At 48.9% G+C, this 20,280-nt stretch overlaps 1 protein-coding gene across 6 annotated transcripts in view; it reads right to left on the minus strand.

Annotated features, from left to right (window-relative positions):
* The window catches only part of Znf618 (zinc finger protein 618), a 181,136-nt gene that overhangs the window by 71,946 nt on the left and 88,910 nt on the right, over positions 1-20,280 (minus strand). For 4 of the 6 annotated variants that reach the window (XM_052716140.1, XM_052716139.1, XM_052716138.1 and 1 more), the window contains exon 2: positions 14,400-14,443. The exons of 1 other annotated variant lie outside the window; for it this stretch is intronic. In XM_052716140.1, the coding sequence (XP_052572100.1) occupies positions 14,400-14,443 (44 nt within the window). Of the gene's footprint in view, positions 1-11,094; positions 11,187-14,399; positions 14,444-20,280 lie in introns of those variants that run through there. One more of the 6 variants, XM_052716142.1, reaches the window with a different exon arrangement.

Raw genomic sequence — 20,280 nt, forward strand, 5'->3', positions numbered from 1 at the left:
TCAGGACTTGAGGCCACATCTCCTGACCCCTGGGACCTCCAGACGGGTCACCAGGGTTCTAGAGTGAGGAAGAGCAAATGATTTCTTCCCAAGGGCAGGTAGACTCTTAGCCCCTTCCCCGCCCCTACTACATTCTAAATAAGAGCTTGCTCTGGAAATCCATCTGCAGCTGTGTGAGCAGCCTGACCCCTTGACTCAGCCCATGGATGGGGATCATGACAGCCGCTCTTTGGCCACAGGTGTGTGTGTGACAGCACGACACCGAGCTACCGGCTCCCCTTCTGTTAATGCTCGTGGTGCTTAGGACACACCCGGGCAGCTTCCATCTCTTCCCCAACTCCTGCACTGAGATTTACAAGCCCAAACCTCTCTCTTCCTCAGCTGCTCCGCATTTAATTAGGTGTCCTAATAACAACGGCATCACACAAGTACTTAGATCACTTTGAATTAGTGGTGCAGCTCCTTCCAACTTCTTAAAAAATTTTTTTTTCATATATCATTTTTTAAAATAGAGCTCATTATTTTAATTATATCCATTTAAATGTACAGTGGAGCCCTTGAATATTCTCAGCACGAATCATTAGGTATATTAGTGGAAAAGCACTCAGAATCTATCTACATGCTGACACTCCATAATCTATTCTATTTGTGTCGCTGTAAAATAGATTTATATATAGATAACTACAAAATAGTTGCTCAAGATATGCTGTGAATTTTATATTTAACCCGAGTCACACTTCAACATCCAGTCCAAAGATGGGCACTGGAAGGGTATTTCTCAGTAAGTACCTGCTACCCCTGGTCACTGATTACTTTGAGTGTGGACTGACCGGAGAGAGGCCAGACTAAATGGGTCCCCTGCCCAAGGAGGTTCTGAAAGCTCCTGCCCATCTCTTGGGTAACGGTTCTCCAAGTGTGTTCCTCGAGGGCTTAGGTGTTCTGTTGCAAAGGCTCACAATCACCCAGGAGGCTAGGATGGCGAGCATGGCCATGAGTAGGACTCCAAGACCCCATTTCCTTCATTTTCAACAGACACAACTTTGTTCTGTTGCCTGACACTGATATTTGAGTTTCTTCCTTGTAGTGGGGTGACTGGAGCTCCCCCAAAAGGCATGTCTACATCCTAACCCCAGAATCTGTGAACACGCTTTTTCTGCATGTGTATGTGTGGGCTTGCGGGGGGGGGGGGGGGGCGGTGCTAGCAAAAAGCTAACACCTCACTTTAACACCTCACTTTACCTTCAGGGTCTCTCCCTGAAGATCTCATGGAACCATTAACCGTCCAGGCTCGCCAACTGGCTCTGAGCATTCCGTTTCTACCTCTCTAGTGGTGCTGGGATTACAAGCATGCCACCATGCCCATCTGGCTTTTGTGTGAGTACCTGAGATCTGAACCCTGGTCTCCTGCTGTATGGCAAGCACTTAGGCCACCTCTGCAGCCCCGAATGTGAGCTTACTTGAAAACAACAACAACAACAATAGATGTTTGCAGATGTAAGGATGTTGGAACCGAACTCATCCTATATGCAATGCAGTGTTGCTGAGAGCACAGATATTGGAGACAGAAGAGGTCTCAGAGAAATGGAGGAAGCTATTGGACATCCAGGTAGATGTGGCCATACATCAAGGAACAATGACAGCTGCCAGAAGCAAGAGGAAACATTTTGCCCCTAGAGGCCTCCAGAGTGAGTGTTAATCTGCTGGCCCACTGATTTCTGACTGCTGTCTCAAGATTTTGCAGGAATAAACCTCTGCTGCTCTAGGCCATTGAACCTGAGATGCAACAGGCTCTTCTTCTCTGTAAGGGACGTATTCAAGATCCCTACTGTGTATGCTTGAAGCTTGGGCTGTGTGGACCTTGTTTTCTATGTGCCCCACAGCTCTAGCGCATAGCACCAAAGGCACCCTTGTCCTTCCACTGTGCTGTGCTCGGCTCTCTTTACATCACGACTTCCGTGCTTTGGGAACATGATTAAGTGGCATTAGGGTCACTTAAACACAAGCTGAGACAGCTGAGATGAGAACCACGGTAAGCACTAGTGGGAAGGGGTGGGTGGTATACACAGTGTGGATACACTGACCGGCATCCTGAGCACCCAGGACGGCATGGGATTTCACAACACCATAGAGAGCAGTAAGTCACTGAAAAACTTACAGGCTGTGTATTTCTGGAATTGTTTTGTTTAATATTTTTGGATATAGTTCTGAAACCACAGAGAGGGAAACTGCGAGCGGGGGAGGGGGGTGGGGGCAGGGAACTACTGTAACTTGTTGGATAGGCCACAGGGGAAAAAAAAACACTTCTGAAGCAATGGAGCAGTGAAGTCTGAATCCAGCCCTCCTCTCACCCTGGTGCTCACTCATCTTGATCCTGGCTTATTGTCCTAGGCATGTGGCCGGTCTCCTGTGCCCAAAGACTCGGAATGAAGCCCCAGGAACAATCTTCCTCCTCCGAGTCTTATCTGGCAGTTCAAGTGGACGTACCCACCCAGTCCACCTGAGTTTTCAAGACCTGCTGCCAGATGGGGAACCCAAAGCACAGAAGAAGGCCCTGTCTAGCACTAGGCGTACCATACAGTAGCAATTCAGTGCACATGGGTGAACGAAGGTCATGTCCAAGGTCACAGAACGTTGACTTATAACCAACGTAGGGTAAAAACAATTCTGGCTTCTATTGTTGTCCGGCAATCACAAACCCACAGCCTAAGATGACGTCATCAGTGAATCCAAGGCCTGGGAATGCTGGAGGACAGGTCCCAAGTGACCCTAGGTACCTGAGCCAGACAATGTTGTTCTTAGGCATAATTTCTACACCAGTCCACCAAAAATACTAACATAGGAAGTTCTACATAGTCCCAGTAAATGGAGACATCAACTCCCTGGACTTGAACCCTGAGGCTGACTCCCTCTGATTTTGCAAACCTTTTTGCCTTCTGAGATGGGGGGAGGGGGTGTCTCACTATGCTGCCTAGGCCAGTCTCACATTCCTGAGCTCAACTGACCCTTGAGTCTCCACCTTCTGAGTGGCTGGGACCAGCACAGTGATACCATGTCAGGCTTCTGGGATTCAGTTTCTCTACCTGAGATGTATAACGCCCCCACAGAGGTGAACCCTGTATGCTCAGGTGTGTGTCTCTCACTATAAGATGGGAAGCAGTGTGTTTGCCTGCACCCCTAGAGTCAGCCTATTTCTTCCAAAGGTGCCATTTGCCATGGTGCTCATCCATTGAAAACAGTGCTAATTGTTGCGGCATGCAAACAGTGCCTTGCTTACTCCCTCCAGAGCAAAATTTCACTGTGACTCAAGCTCCATTTAACTTGACTATTGTCTCCAGAACGTACAGACGCTGGCATCTGAATTAAACTGAAACACACACTGCATGCCTTTACGGGTCATAGGACCCTGCTGCGGAGGCTGACCTCAGATCAAGTCCACCGTTCCCCACCAAGCTGCCCTCCCACTGATGACCTCAGTCAGACTGTTTCCTGTGGGTTATCACAGACCCTGCCTTGGCAACGCTTCAGTCTATAGAGCTGCTGGTCTCCCCTGAATTCCCAGAGCTGCTTTTCTGAGGCCCCACGAACTCTGGGTTGTTAAATGCGGCTGTCCCGCCCCAGTCTCCACCCAAGGTGCTTTCTATCTTCAGCCGCTGATGGTGCATTCTCTTCTTCCCCACACTTGGCACTGAACTCACCCGAGGGCCTCCCACCTTCTGGCCACTCTTGTGTATTGTGTGGAATTCTCATCTCCCCACACCTTCGTATGCTAGCACACCCCAAGGAGCAGTGGTGCAGTCCCTCTGTGCCTACCCACATGTACCCTTTAGTGAGCTCATGAACACTCAGACTTGTGTGATTTTACTATGTAGCCCAGGCTGGCCTTGAACTCCTGGACCTCTCTCAGCCTCCACCGACATGAGTGTGCCAGGCATGCATGACCATGTCTGCCTCCAGCTTTCACACTTAAATACTAACTGTGACCATAAAGCTCAGACTGATACCTCCAGCCTGGGACCGCCCTTCTCGGTCTGACTTATGTAAGCAGCTACTTGACTCCTGCTCTGTACCTAACAGTCATCTCAAATGTAACAGACGTTCAGGACAGGAAGACAGTCTTGCCTCACAGGCCACTGCTCTTCCTATGACACTGATGTGAGACAATCCTGTAACTGCAGTCCTCCTCACTCTGACTAATAGACAGATGCCACCCTCCAGCACCTCACGCCTCAACTCCAGACTCATCCCTCTCCCCCCATCCCTCATCCCAACCAACAAATCCTACCTGCAAAGTGTATCCTGAAACTCCCCTTACAACCTCAGCCACCCCTCCCCTCGGAGCCGCACCCCCCCTCCTGTCTGGCTGTAGCGTCTTCATGACAGTTTCTCTCCTCTCCACTGCTCGAGATCTATGTGTGACCGCCAGGGCGATGCTGCCACTTACAACCCAGGTTGTATCACTTCCGGGCTGAAAGCTCATTTTGTCTTCTCCCAAGTATTTTCCCAGCCAACACCTTCTATGATCTCTTTGTCTATGTCATCACTGTTTCTCCAGCTGCAACGTGAGCTACCTGGTCTCACGGGTTCACTGTGCTCAGAACAGCAGCGACACACAGCCGATGCTAGCGACGAGCTTGCTCACTTGGGAGGCCAATGGCAGCACCCATGACCTCTGCCAAGGCCAAGCCCTTCCTATGCACAACCCATCCCTGTCACTATTGATGATGCCTTGCTTCTGGGATGTTCAGAACTATGGGGAGGGATGTCTCTTGCATGCTGCCCTCTGTGTGTTGTGGGCAGGGGATGGTCCAAGGATGCCAATTTTGTGAATGAATGAACTTCATGCCTTTACTATCAGCTTATCTTTATTCTTCCAGAGGAAGCATCGTTCTCCCTAGGGTCTAAAATGTGACGTGTGGATACCTGTGATAGACTTACATACTCTCTTCAGACTGTGGGGTTACCATGTGTGGTGGTTTGAAAGAAAATGGCCCCCACAGGGAGTGGCACTATCAGGAGGTGTGGCTTTGTTGGAGTAGGTAGGGCCTTGTTGGAGGAAGTGTGTCACTGTAGGGGTGGGCTTTGAGGTTTCCTATGCTCAGGATACCGCTCGGTGTCTCAGTCGACTTCCTCTTGCCTGCAAGACGTAGAACTCCCAGCTACCTCTCCAGCACCATGTCTGCCTACACGCCACCATGCTCCCCGCCATGATGATAATGGACTGAACCTCTGAAACTGTAAGTGAGCCCCCCTCAATTAAATGTTTTCCTTGTAAGAGTTGCTATGGTCATGGTGTCTCTTCACAGCAATTAGAAACTCTAAGACACCAGGGCAAACACTCCTGAGTGAGGATTAGGCCCTGGAATCTGCAGGCTTACTCCATTCTAATGCATCCTGCTCCAAGCCCTCACCTGCACCTATGATTTCCATGCAACTCTGAGAGACACCCAGAGGCCACAGCTCCACTCACTGTGCTTGTCTTCTGTGCCTGGGCCCTGGTGGGGAGCAGCCAAGGTCTGCTGAGAGAACAATACAAACAGAAAATGACTAGGCATCAACAATCAGTGCACAGGGCAGAGGTGAAGCTGGCGGTGATGCTGTGGTGATGAGGATGGTACCCACAGTGTGGGGAGTGGTGAGGAAGTAGAGGTCTGTGATGTAGTGTCCCGCTGTGGCACTGGATGCTGGACGGCTGCTCCCACTAGTCCTGTATGGCACCTTACAAGGCAGGCAGTTCCTGCATTACAGACGAGGAGGCAAGGACAGGAATAACGACAATGTGACTTTTGCAGGGTCTCTGAGCTTCCTAATGACAGAAAGATGATTCTGTCAGGGTCTGCCTGACTCCAAAGCTGAGGCTTTTGACTATTTGGACAGGTTTAGTTTTCACTTCTCAAAAGAAGAGAGACTGGGAAAACACCTGTCGATGAATAAACAGATGTGGGACTAAGCGTCAGGAACTCCAAGAAATAGAGAGTGCCTATACAGGACTGAGACAGTAAGAGTGGAGGGGTCCTCTCCTCCCCAGAGAAAGCTACCTGGGCTTGGTGCCCACTGTCAACCTCTAATTCTCCATGATGCTGCTCAGGCAGTTGCTTGCTACAATGTGTCCTTTGGACATACAGCCGAATGACAGACTTCTGACTGAGAGACTGGGAGGGTGCCAAAGGACCCTGGAGGGGACCAGCCTGGGGCCTGTACTTACTATTCTGCCCAAGTTTCCAATCCTTGCTCCATTATCTGCCCCTCAATAACCCTCCAAATTGTCTATGCTTCCATTCCTGTCATGTATCACTGATATATTTTAATAAATAGTCAAGAAGAAAAGATTAAATTAATAGATTGAAACTATTAACCTATTAAACAACTCTTAACATTCTAGAAACTCAAAATAACCTACAATGCATAAATACATCATTACTTTGAGATAATTCTTAGGCACTTAATTTTCTTCAATGCACGGTGTCAGTCAGCCACAACACTGACTAATATTGCCGCTCAGAGAGAAAACGTTAAGATTTAAATATTAAGAGAAAATTCCCTAGTTAATTGAAAACTAAAGCAGGAAAAAGAAATAGTCTCAGGCAACCCCATCAAATCACAAATGCCAAGATTCAGCTAATAGGGTATTCTGCTTAAGACCCAGGAGCTCACTTCATGGGCACGGGGACACATCACATTGGAGGCTGACCCAGACCTGGCCATTACAAGGGATTATCATTAGTAGCATTTTAAATAAACACATGGCTTGGCTTTGCCAACGGGCCTGGCAGTACTGTAATTCTGAACTGTCTCAAATGTGCCCTGTTCCTTGCTCTCACACATAATGACTCTGTAGCCCCAGCCACCAGCACCCACACAACCACCTCTGAATAGGCAGATAGGGAGTTGAAGCCATGAAGGGGGTCTGTGCCCAAGGTCCTACACAGCCCTGCTTCAGGACACATGGGCTCATACAGATAGATCCCAGAGGGCAGGTGGCCCCATGGGCAGTCTTCCTGCAGGTCTCAGAACCAAAATCAACATTCTGACTACTGACCTTATTTCCAGACAAGCCTATGGCTTAGTAACTCCCCTTCCTCTCTCTCCCTGCCCCTCACTTCTTCCTAGGATTGACAGAGGGAGAAGTTCCTCACAGGACGGCCGCTCCTCCTCCTTTTGGTCCCACGCTAGTAGATGGTTTCCCCTCAATCCCCCGCCAGGCCTTAAGACTAGTGGGTGATACACAGCGTCCGTCGTACCTAGCCATCTCTGAGTACAGCGTTCTCCAGGGAGCAGCGAGGTCAAGTTTACAGACCCACAACGGACTCTGCCCTGCTGTGACCCTCACAGGGGCCCTGAGGGTGAGAAACTGGATGGAGAGCTAGCCAACACTGGATTGCTGCTTACCGCCCTCTCTTTATGTGCCGTCAGGGATGCTAATGCCGACACTCAGACAGTTCAGAAGGTTAAAGGTCAACCATGCATGCGGCACCCTGTATGCTACCACATACAGCTGGCTCTCTGTCTCCTTAGGCTCCATGTCCACATTCCAAGTGCTAAATTGTCTAGGTGGGTGTGTGTTGGGCAAGGACAGAGCTGTATCCTTGTCATAACTCCCTAAGCTATGCGGTCTAGCCACCCATCACAGGACAGTTACACTGTACCAGTTATGAATAACCCAGAGGCAATTCAAAGCATATGGAAGGACGTGCAGAGATTATGGGCAAATATAACCCATTTTCAGATGGGCCCTGAGCATCACAGGACTCAGTATCCTTGGGGTGGGTGGGAGTCCTGGACCTCCCTTATCCCACACAGACATCGGTCCGTATCAGGGACCCAACAAGTAGCTATTTTCTCTAGTTCCTACAAAGGAGACAAAATGTAATGTTTGCTCAGACTATGGAAAGGATGGCCAGCCTTTCAGCCCATCAGTCAAGAATGCTTTCTACATGAAGGGAACCGGGGAATTTTCAGCCCCAATGAAAACAAGGGGAGTGGTGGGCACGGCTGCTCTCCAGCCAGCAGCAAAGATGAGGCAGAGACTGTGAGAAACAGACAGGAGGGAACCAGAAGGCAGCTGTGGAGTAGGGGGACCTTCTTTACCAACATGCTTTGAGTGGTGTGTGAGCAAGTTTCAGCTGAGTGAGGGTGCTTCCTCCCCCAGCAGCAGAGGCAGCTTCTCAGGAAGAACCCTCTCTGCTCATAGAACACACACAGCAGGATGCAGAGCAGAGAGCCAAGCAAAAGTCCCAGAAGACCCTGCTCAGTTCTCTGTGTAAGGTCACCCCAAACTCAAATGCCCTTTGGTGACGACGACCTGTGGATCCCAATACATGTGAGCGAGGTTGTGCATTTCTCTGGCTGTCTCCATCGGGCAGCAAGAGTTGCATGTGAACGTTCCAGAATCTTCTCTACTTACAGTCTAGGTTTAGCAGTAACTGATTAAGCAAAAAGTGAACTCTGCCTACTAGAAAAGCAACCAGTCCCTTGGAGCAAGGGCACAGACTTTACAGTCAACCGTCAGGGTAAGAGGGTACAGGACCCACACTTTGCCTAGAGTCTGGCAGAGGGAGAAGGGCCATTTCTGGACATCAAATCCAAGCTCTGTCACTTGGGAGCATAAGCCTGGAGCCAGAGGAAGAAGCTTCCTGACTGAAGCAAGCCAATTCTCAAAGAATCTCTTCCATCTACACTGTATCATTCACTAGAGCTTGGTGACAGTTACTATGGAAAGTCAGTGCTGCTGGGCGGTGGTGGCGCACGCCTTTAGTCCCAGCACTCGGGAGGCAGAGCCAGGTGGATCTCTGTGAGTTCGAGGCCAGCCTGGACTACAGAGTGAGTTCCAGGAAAGGTGCAAAGCTACACAGAGAACCCCCCCCCTCAAAAAAAAAAGTCAATGCTAATGAAACTGGTGTGTCTGGGACAACCTTTATTTTACTGCTGAAAACCAGAATGCTAAACAGGAATTACTCTCTAAAGAATGGTTATGCAGGCTCCCACGTGAGGTCATGATTGCACAGTCTACTGGTAAAAGGCCTTGGTATTAAGGGTAAGACTCAGTTAAGCCCAAAGCTATTTAACTCGACGGGTGACCCTGGGCATCTTCAAATGGATCTGAAGGAGGACATCAGGCACCGCTTTAGAAGGCATTCCCAGGAGCAAAGAAGGCATGTGCGATGTCAAGGCATGGTGACCAGATCGCAGGGGTCCCTCAACAACCAAGCTCCATCCTCACGCTCTCCCCTACACCCTGCCAGCACGGTGACAAGCAAAGTGGATGTCGTCTGACCACCTGCTATGGCTAGGCGTCGTGCAGAGGGCAGCCACATTACCAGCACCCTGGGGTGTGGAACTGACACAACCTTCACCGTCCAGATGAGGAAACCAAAACGTGCCAAAATGCAGGTCGAGTAACAACCAGGAAAGTGGCAACACCAGGATCCGAACCCAGGCAGACTGTGTGGGAGCTGCCTGGCCCTCAGCATGGCTAGAGGGAAGGCAGAGATATACAACCAACCAACCAACCAACCAACCAAGCAGGGAGTGCCAAGGCTGGGAAGAGGGGTGTCATGTGGATATGACTGCTCAGTCTGGGGTTGTCCCAGGACCAAGCAGGAGGCTGTGCACTTTCAGATATAGGCTTCTCCCAGTCAGTGTCCTTGGAGCTCAAAACACAACAGCCCATCTCGTGCTTACCTCTATGCCTACCTTCTACAGCCCTGTGGGTCTGAACCCTCAGCAGTATCTCCTCTAACATCTTGCCCCCCCACCACACTCCTGTCCTCTTAAAGACACGATGAGACCCTTTTCAAACCAAATACAGTGTCATCTCTGTTCAAAATCCCTAGTGCCTCCGGATGTCGAGCACAGTAAGCACCAAAGTCACAGTGCCCTCTTTGATGCTGCTCCAGTGCAAAGGACATGCCCCAGCCCCAGGGCCTGCAGTTCTCCCGACTGGAACGCACTTCCCTCAGAGAACCGCCAGGTTTGGCCTCTTTCATGTCCTTGTTTAAGAGTCCCCTCCCCAGTGGTGCCTTTAGTGACCAAGCACCCAAGCTGAAGAGACAACAACCTCTCACAGCCTCCCTGCCACCCTCCCCGCTCTTTCTGCCAAGGCACTCATTAGATCCCACAGGCAGGTGCTTTACATATTTGCCCCACCAGAACCCCAACTCCTCGAGGGCAGGGCCTGCAGTCCGCTGTGCCCAGTGCAGCATCATCAGAATGTAGGCATTCAGTAGTATCTTGTGGAATGAATGAGTGAATGAATGAGACCTGGCTTCCCCACCTTCAGGATCCTGTGCACTCCTGCCATATGCAAGGAGGCACGAGTGGCTGACCCTCTCTATCTCTGGCTGTCGGGAGGGTTTGACTAGATCATTAGGATCTTTCCACAGGCCAGATGGGCACAGTTCTCCAAGACAGCATGCCTAGAGCCATCGGTATCTGCTTAATCATAAAGCCCGCATTTCCTCTAGAACGGTCCAGGTACCGTCCTCGGCCCCTTGGAACAAGCCACATTTGGCTGCTGCGCTGGTACGTGGGTAGCAACCTCACATTCGATCAGCATTCACCCAAGCCCTGGATCACTGGGCTTGTAAAATCAGCCTGGCCTGGGTTACAGGGACGTTCTGCAAACTACATTTGTCTGCTCCTTAATACCAAGAACCCCGCCTCTCCTTGTCCCCCTCAATTTAAGTCTAATTCCTTAGCAGGCCATGCTGTTGGTTTTGGGGGTTAGCCAGAGGCCCTCGGGGAAAAAAATAACAAAATTGTGTGTTCCAGGCCAAAAAGAGGGCACAGGGATAAAAGGGCGCTTGGTGCAGTAAGAGGACGCCCTAACAGGCAGGGAACACGGGCCTACAGAGGGCGCTGTCCATCCTTCAAGGTCATTTCTGCCCATGGCTTTCTAGTCTCAGTCTTGACTTTGGTGTGTGGGGAGTGGGGAGGGGGGCTTGAAACCTTTATTTTTCCATTTGAAACTGACTGAGAAAGCTCTAATGTGCCAGTGTTCACCATACCCGGCCTGGCCAGGATCACATTCTCTAGAGGCATAAGTTCCCCTGACGCTTTAACATGTCAGTCACTCCTGGGGGCCACTGAGCCACTCACCAGCCACACTGTGTGGGCACGTAGAGCAGACGTTCTCAACCTGTGGGTCGTGACCCCTTCGGAGTCAAATGATCCTTTCACAGGGGTCACCTAAGACATCAGAAAACACGGGTATTTACATTATAATTCATAACAGTAGCAAAATTACAGTTATGAAGTAACAATAAAAGTAATTTTATGACAGCCGGGCGGTGGTGGCGCACGCCTTTAATCCCAGCACTCGGGAGGCAGAGCCAGGCGGATCTCTGTGAGTTCGAGGCCAGCCTGGACTACCAAGTGAGTTCCAGGAAAGGCGCAAAGCTACACAGAGAAACCCTGTCTCGAAAAACCAAAAAAAAAAAAAAAGTAATTTTATGGTTGGGGGTCACCACAATGTGAGGAACTATATTTAAAGGTCGCAGCAGTAGGAAGGTTGAGAACCACTGCTCTAGAGGCTATTGTGAGTTCCAGTCACAGAATCACACAAACTTACCCAGGAACCCTCACCCTTCCTTTTCTATTGCCTTCCTTTTTTTATTTTGAAATAGGGTCTCCCTAAGTTATTCAGGCTAATCTTGAACTCACTCTGCAACCCAGGTAGACTCTGAACTCATAAACTGTCTCTCAACCTTCCAAGTAGCCAGGGTGACAAGTCTACGCCACCAGGCCCAGCTACCCACTAGACAGCGACCCCCTCCTCCCGGACCCCTAGCTAACTACTGAACTCCTAACTGAGCCCCTTTACCTGAAGAAGCAGGCGAGCAGAGTGGGCAAAGACATCAGAGAAGTCAGACTGGCAGGCAGCCTGGCCCCCCTGCATCTTTCCAACTGAGCATCCTTAGGCACATCAATCCCTCTACCTCCGCTTCCTCAGCGGACACTCAGAATAATACAAATACGTCCCTCACGGGGGGGTTCAAAATCTAAGTGGTGGAGAGCCCTGGCTGGTCAGGAAAAGACATCACACATAACCCTCCTTCTGTCCTTCCCTGGGTAGGAGTCAATAATCAGTCTCTAGACTCTTCCATTGACCATGGTCACGAGATTGTAGTCAATGCACAGCCACAACTACTAGCGTTATGGGGAAACCCATCTATGTGCTCTGGCTACAATGACCCAGATGCATGCTCTGGAGTAGGACAGGCTAATGTATTAGATGATAAACACAAGCACCTCATCCCTACTGGAGTCACAGTGTGGATGGAGCTTCATTTCTCTGCATGGCTATGGACGCAACACTTCCAACAGTGCCTGGCACACAGAAGCCACACAAGCTAGCTGGGTCGGTTACGACTTGACCCATCTAAGCACCCAGTACACAGCCTAAGGCGTACTCCAGCAGGTGCAAGGCCGATGAGGAAAAGGTGGAGCAGCTGGCTATGCCCCCTCTTGAGTGCAGGAGGGGGGAAGGCACCATCTCTGACAAGTTCCAGGTCTGGCACAGTCACTCACTTTTCTGATGACCCTGAGCAGGAGAGTTCCTTGCCATAGCCTCAGTGTCCCCACATGTACGTTAAGAGTGTAGACTATAACAATCCCAGGCCCCTTCCAGTCCTGAACTTATGGGAGCCACGCCTTTGGAGGCCACAGACCCACACACAAAGTCCACCATCAGGCTCCAGGAAAAGCTGTACCCAGAGCGCTATAAGCTTTACCACCAATATCACCAACCATGTTCACAGGCCTGGCCTGACCCACCAATCTGAGCGCTTCAATTGTCCACTTGACACCACCCAGGATCACCTGAGAAGAGAGTCGCCAATGAGGAATTGTCTGCCTTGGATTAGCCTATGGAGATAAATGTATCTGTGGGGGAACTGTCTTAAGTTAACTGTGTGATAATAACCATCCCACTGTGGGTGGCACCATTCCCTAAGCAAGAGGTCCCAAAGTGTATAAAAGTGAGAAATCAAGCTGAGCACCAATAAGCAAGTGAGTGAGCAGACACGCACACTTACACACACACACACACACACACACACACACACACACACACACCCGCTCTTGACTAGCCATGATGGACTAGCTGTGTCAGGATACTGCTCCACTGGCTGCCCCACAATCAACTGCATCCCGGTTTGTAAGCTAAAGTAAACCTACTCTCCTCTAAGCTGTTTCTGTCAAAAAATATTTTATCATAGGAACATAAATTAAAAACAAAAAACTCTCCTCCATTCCAGCCCACACACACTCCTCCTGTATCACCCCCACTTAACCGTCTCTTGCACTGCATAAAATATGGACCTGACCCTATGAAGTCACACATGCTGAAGGGACCTCCCTCCGGGTGTCATGACGACCCTCCCCCACCCCCAATTCACTGTACAAAAGGCTGCTGGAACAAAGCTGAACACATTGCCCTTCAGCTCAAAGGACACACTTCCCAAGGATTTCCAAAGGGTGTTCCAAGGAACACTTAAGTGAGGGAGGTGAATCTCCATAAAAGGGTTCCATAGTTCATTAGGTTTAAGAAACATGATTATTATCATCCCGTCTCCCCCTTTTTCCTTCCCCACTCGAACAAGTCAATAACCACATTTTAGTCTAAAATGTCCCACAGCAAAAAAAAAACACAAAAAAAAACAAAAAAAAAAAAAACAAACCTTTGTTTATTCCAGAGTTCTCCCAGTAAATTTGGCCACAGAAAGAGCCTTCTTTAGACCTCCCACAAAAAATTCATCAACTTGAAAGAACTGGTGTTTGGGGATCCATGAGGCCCTCAGATATGACCTTCCAGTCTCGCAGGTGACCCCTAACTATCTGTGCCAGGGAGCCATCTCTCTTCTCAGGCCTCAAGCCAAGGTCACATGGTCACTCAGGCTTTCCCCAAGGCACAGCAGCAGCACTCATGCTAAACTTGCCAAATGCCAACTGGGCAACACCAGGTCTTATGACCATGTCTTTATGTCTTCCTCCCTTGTCTGGCAATACCAACCCAGCTCTCCTCTGGCCGTCTCCTCCCATCTCCTGCCAACTTCAAGGGTGAGGATGGACCCCTCGGCCAGCCCATGGACGGCCCACTGCCTTGCTTTGGAGTGATGGGTTCAGAACGAAAACCCAGCCCCGAGTGGGCCCAGGCATGCCATGCTAAGTTGGGCTGGTAGCCTAAAGTCGCCACTTATCTGCTGAGCTCCCCGCTTGCGCTCACCCCAACTTCAGCAGCCACTCACTAAGTTCTCCAGGGAGTCACTGTCACCGATGCCCGCAGAGGGCACATGGGAAATACTGCCCACCAGCTCATATCCTTGAGGGTGTGCAGATGCTTCTCATCCTCCCAGTGGCCAAGACCAGGGACAGGAAGGGGCGTGGTATGGTGAGGGATGTACCTGCTAACCGTGCTTTTCCTTCTGGCTGCACTGGCTCCGTCAGCCTGCAAAAGAAACCCAGAACACCTCCATCAGCCAAGGCAGAAGACATAGATTCTAGCCACCACTACTACCCTGTGCAGTGCGCTCACAGAACACTCGCCTTCAGGTGGATAGTCGGGCCACAAACTGCTGCTCCATCCCTCCAGGAACTGAGTCCTCAGTTGGCAGGAGCAAGTCTGGACACCTGCCCACCCCCATCTGCTTGGCCCTTTAAATCCAGGAGAGTACCCACGGCCAACACAGGCCCCTACTGCCAACACAGAGCCAGTAACCGCACACCCTGGGGACCCAGTGAGAAGTAAGTAACTAGTTAAATCTGAGATTGAATTGCTCTGCTTTTATTTTCTGCTGGGATTTCCAATAAAACAGTAGCTGCAGATTTATTCCTACCAACCGGAGGGGAAAAATCCCATTATGTTAAAATATTCTGTCCCCCCACCCTATGAGCAGAGGAATGCAAGAGAGGGCCAGCTCTTAATCTTTTTATTTGGGGGCGAGGGGGGTGGGGAGATAAAACTGACCAAATGAAATTTCCACAAATCAGAAAATCCTGGTTCAGATGGAGAGACCATGGCCCTGGGAGCTGCTTCCAGTCTTATGAGGACTGACTGACAATGGCCTGGGGTCATGACTCTTAATCCAGGGATCAGGAGGGCTCTGGCACAGAGACCAAAGGAGGCTAAAGGAAGGTGAACAGTGCCAAGATCCTCCTCCATCACTGGCTGTGGGCAGTGCCCTTCTTGGCTATCTGAAATTACCTGCAGCCACAGTAATTCTAGAACATGTCCACAGCTCAAGAGCACATGCCCACTATCCAGAATCTGACCAAGCTGAGAGAGACCCACTGCATGCCCCCACATTTCCCCACATTCCTGGCAGGGCCTGTGGCACCCTGGTAACTTAGCACCCTGCTATTTCCATGAAAAAAAATAACACATACACACAGTCACCCTGCATGGATTCCTGGGTGACAACTACATGATAAACCTCCCCACCACCCTCCACCCCCGGTTAAGTTCTACTGACTAAAGGTCACGATCTTTTTGTTTCCAAGCTTTCTACCTTTTAGAGCTGTGGGCGAAGGAAGGGCTGAGGATCTGAAGTAAAAACTACAGCTGTCTTTCGATGTGTGCTTACAGTTAAGAACTGGTGAAACCATGAGGCTGGGTTTGACTCGAACAGACCATCGACATTAAAAAAAAAAAAGTTTCATCCCCAAAGGCCATGTTTTCAGTTTCTCTTAAAAACAAGTCAAACCCAAACACCAGGTTATTCAGGAGTGACATTCAGTCCTACAGGGTAACAGGCAAGTAATGGTGACATTTCTGCTTCTTCACAGTCCTCATTCCTTCCTCGTCTCGGAGCCAACACCTGCTTGGTCCCTGTGACAGGCCCCCCTTGCCTACTTCTCAGTGAGTGTCAGTGTGGGGCATGGATGCCTACTCACTGTGGGTCCCCACTCAGAGGCTCAAGGACTTTCTTTATACAAAATCTCACATCTATGAGTACAGACCAAAAAGCTACCTCTCTCAGCCCTAGAATCCTTTGTCCTCTGCCAATGTTTGAGAAGAGTGAAGTGACCCCATGGAGCTCCCAACCACCACGCGCGGACAATGGGAAAGATGGAGACAGAAAAGGTGCCACGCGCATGTATGGTCTGGAAAGAATGTCAACCTGTGACATCAGAAGAAACGGGTGGGAAAGGTCTGTGATTTCATGGAAGCAAAGGAATGGGATCAACTACAGCCGCTTCCATATATCCTGCATTCCTCAAACTGCTGCTTCCATATATCCTGCATTCCTCAAACTTGATGCAAGGCTGCTTTTGTGTTCAGGCAGACCCTACAAAGCAGGAGATGTTTGATCCTCAGAGTTTTCAGAAACTGTACAATCCCAAATAATCTGTTACCTTTCAGACTGAACTCAGGGTGTGGATTTGTAACATTTCATATACACTTTTAATGTTGTCTTTTCCCTCACAATTTTTAAAAGATTTATTATTTCTGTTTATGTTTGTGTGTCTACACGGGTTTACGTGCACCACATCTATATAGGTACCCATAGAGGTCAGAAGGTGTAGGGTCCCCTGGAGCTGGAGTTATAGATAGTTGTGAGCCGCACTATATGGGTGCTGGGAACCAAACTCTGGTCCTCTACAAGAGCAGCAAGTGCCCTTAAATGCTGAGCCATATAAATGAATAAGCCTCTCCAGGCCTTTCCATCACAATTTTCTTCCAGGTTGGCTAGGTCCCACACAGTGAATTGCAGCAAAGGGGGCGGATGCTCTGTTGGGGACACATTGGCAATCTTCACTGCTTCTCTGTCATTGACTCTTGGCTTCATATAGCTGGAGGTCACTCCTACTTGTTTTATAAAAATGGGTGACAAAGACAGAATGTTCCCAATTATTCAAACTCTTGTTGAAATAGGTCCTTTTGCAGAGAACGGGGGTGGGGGGGATAGGGGTGAGGGTGGTGCCATGTACCAGAGCTGCTAAAGGCAGGACTATCTACACTGGGAAATGTCCATTCCCATGTGGGAATTCTGGGACAGGATGGAGGGTGATTGGGCAATGGATATGGTGGGGGGACTCCAAGATAACATGTCACTATCACAACAGCACATGGTAAGCACAGCTTCTGACTGGTATGAGATAAATAAGGCCACATATGTTAAAATATTTAACGTGGCAGTGATAACCATTAGCAGCCCCAGAAGTAGTTACAGAAGCCAACATTCACGGGGTCTAGGAAATCAAGGCTTGGGAAAGCAGAATGGTCTGAACAAGCTGCAGAGCCAGGCTGGACTTCCCAGAATCCCTTGCTCAAGATGGCATGTCAGTAGGTTCTACCAGACCACCATAACCCCAAGGCTATTTCCAATGGTCCAGGTGACCCTAATTACTGTTTAGCATCAAGTCTAGGGATAGCCCAAGTTGTAACAGCTCAGATAATGTGACCGCTGTGGTCACGTGCCATCCTCTACTAAGAGCGTATATGCTCCAAAAGGATGTACCTCCTCACCCTGGTTCTGTCTGGGTCTTACTTTGAACCTCAGGCAAACTTCCTCTAGACCTAAAGCTCTCCACAGGTCAAAGTGGGGGTGGGCACAGTAGAATGAACTCAGATCCCTCCCCCTGCCACCTCTGCCACTCTATGTTGAGGGACCCCAACTCTATGACCAATGAGATATGGATGGGTCAGTGGGGAACCCTCCTCCTCATTCTTGCTGGCTGGGAGTAGAGATGGTAGCCCTCCAGCCCCTAATCTGGTACCCCACCCTCTTTCCCGGCTCCATCCATTGCTTTAAACCCCAAATTCTCTCCAGCACCTGGGCAAGGCTATTTTGGGTTCCCTTCCTCCCTCCCAAATGCACGTTAAGTTGTTCTTTTCCATTCTCTTATTAAGGGTTTTCTTGGAAAGAAAATATTATTCCAAACCCAGAATTTTTATTTCTAAATTTGTGCAAATGTAAGTTGTAAGACATTAGCTGCATTTCACATTTTGTGCAAATGGCAGAAACAGGCAATTCGTGTGCTACAGGGATGGGGGCTGGCCAACGATTTCGATAAAATAAACCCTTTTTTAATTTAAATGCTAATGCACTGAATTAAAATTTAATAACTGAGGAAATTGAAAAGCCGAGCAGGAATATTGGAAATAAATCCAAGCAGAAACAGCTGAAATTAAAAATTCTAGAGAGTGGGAGGACAGCAGCTAAGCTGTCTTATATGATTACATTTTTTTTTTTTTCAGAATGAAGCAAAAAAAAAAAAATCCTATCTCTTGCTGGCTCTAGGGCAGTAAATCCACAGCGCTGTGATTTATTGCTCAATTTTCCTGAGGGAAAAAGGCTTTCTTTCATGCTGAAATATTTCATAAATTTCAAGCCAGCATAAATTCTTAATTTAAAAGTTATGGAGGTCACATTTAGTGCACGGGTACAGTTCCAAAATCTTAAAGGCATAGCAGCAACCAAAAAAAAAAAAAAAAAATGCAAAAAAGGGTAGAATATGAGCCTTCTCCTCTCTCTGTTTTCCTTTTTTTTTTTTTTCCATTTTGGTTTTAATTCAAAAGTTGAAATTTCATTCTTAAAGATTCTTCCTGAATGGACATAACCCAACCAAGCATATGGAAAACTGGTGTGTGTTTGGAAATCAGCTGTAAAAGACAAAGAGATAAAGATTAAATTCAATTATGAAAAGGTTGGGTTTTTTTTTTTTTTTTGGTTTTTTTTTTTTTCTTTTTTTTTTGTAAAGCCACTTGAGGAATTTCTGGTAAAAATTTCCTCCTTCCCTGGCTGGAAAGGGGTGGGGGAGGGGGAGGGTGGCCAATGTAATTGCTTCTCTTAGATCTCCAATCTTTTGTGCACTGTGATATATTCATTTGTTATACAGCTGTTCAGTGGCGGAAAGAATGCTGGGGCGCCCATAATTCTAAGCAAATCAATCAAAAATTAATGATTTGTCATGCCTGCACAATGGAGGAAAAACAGCTCCTTGGGCCCTGGCCGCCTGATCTCCAAGAACGAAATGCCTTTCTGTGATAAGAGAGCGGGGCCAGAGGCTAGGGTGGTACCACAAATGTGATCCCCCCACCTCCGTGAAGGTGGAGGGGCCACCATCTTAGAGTGGGCATGTCCAAGATGGCGCCAGGACAGGCCCCTGCATGGTGCATTTCCGTAGTGGTATAATTAGGCTCTTGGCTTTGCCATCCCCCATGGCAACTTGAAAATCACTTCCTCCCTGGAGGACTGACTGGCTCCCCTCCCCCAAGGAGATTTAATCTGTCCCTGTGCATTATTCTCCCAGCACTGCTAAGACACTACCATCAGACTCTTCCACCAACTCCACAGGGCGGGGCCACCCTTCTCGGGGTGCCACTCCTCCCAGGCAAAGACCATACCCCACACATGGCCATGTCTCCAGTACCCGGCTGAGTGAAAACACTCAACAACTTACTGTTGGATTTGTTTACAGGAAACAATTTGTTTACTGCTCGGAAAATTCTGACTGCAAGGTTGGCCTGATGAACAAACCACACTGGGAATACGACATGGATGAAATGTGTGCGACAGCTCTCACACACATACATATATGTGTGCTTGCGTGTACTCACACATATGGAGGTAAAAGGTCAACACGAGGTGGTTGTTTCAATTACTTTTCTACCAGACTTTCTGAGACAAGGTCTCTCAGAGATTCAGCTAGACTGGCTATTCAGTGAGTCCCAGGGTCCCCAGGGACCTTCACTTCCTTCACGCTGGGATCACAAGTGCACACTGCTCCTCCATTCTCACACGGGGGCTGGCATCCACACTTGTCCTCACACTTGTGCTGCAAGCACTCAGCCAACTGAGCTGCCTCCCCGGTCCTCACTAACTGAGTTTTAATGACCGGCCACTCCTCACTCTGGATTTCACGGAAACCCACTATGTGTTAAGTACTGTACCGAGTTCTGAACAAACCCCCAGCGGTCAGGACACTTTGCTGTTTGTTGTATCCCCAGGAACTGGGAACATGCAAAGGAAAGCTCTCTGCACGCTCCATCATACCGATTCACATGAAGGTCACATTCTTAGGTGTCCATAAAATATATGTGTGCATGTGTGGGTGTCCATATTTAGTATGTATGTTAGTTTAAAGATTTAAATTAAAAGTCTGCTTTTAGGTCAACTGGTACACTCAGCCCTGTAGGTAGGGTGAAGCTCTCCCAGCAAGAAGCAGCTGTCAGAGCCCCAGGGCCTGCCCAGGGGATAATTCTATGTTCTTCACTATTTATGGAGAATCACGTTAACATATCCTTTTCCTTTCCAACAGCCAGCACAGCCTCCAACTGAA

This window comes from Peromyscus californicus, unplaced genomic scaffold (genome assembly GCF_007827085.1).
Source record: "Peromyscus californicus insignis strain IS unplaced genomic scaffold, ASM782708v3 Scaffold_5__1_contigs__length_169319896, whole genome shotgun sequence".
Classification (NCBI taxonomy): Eukaryota; Metazoa; Chordata; class Mammalia; order Rodentia; family Cricetidae; genus Peromyscus; species Peromyscus californicus.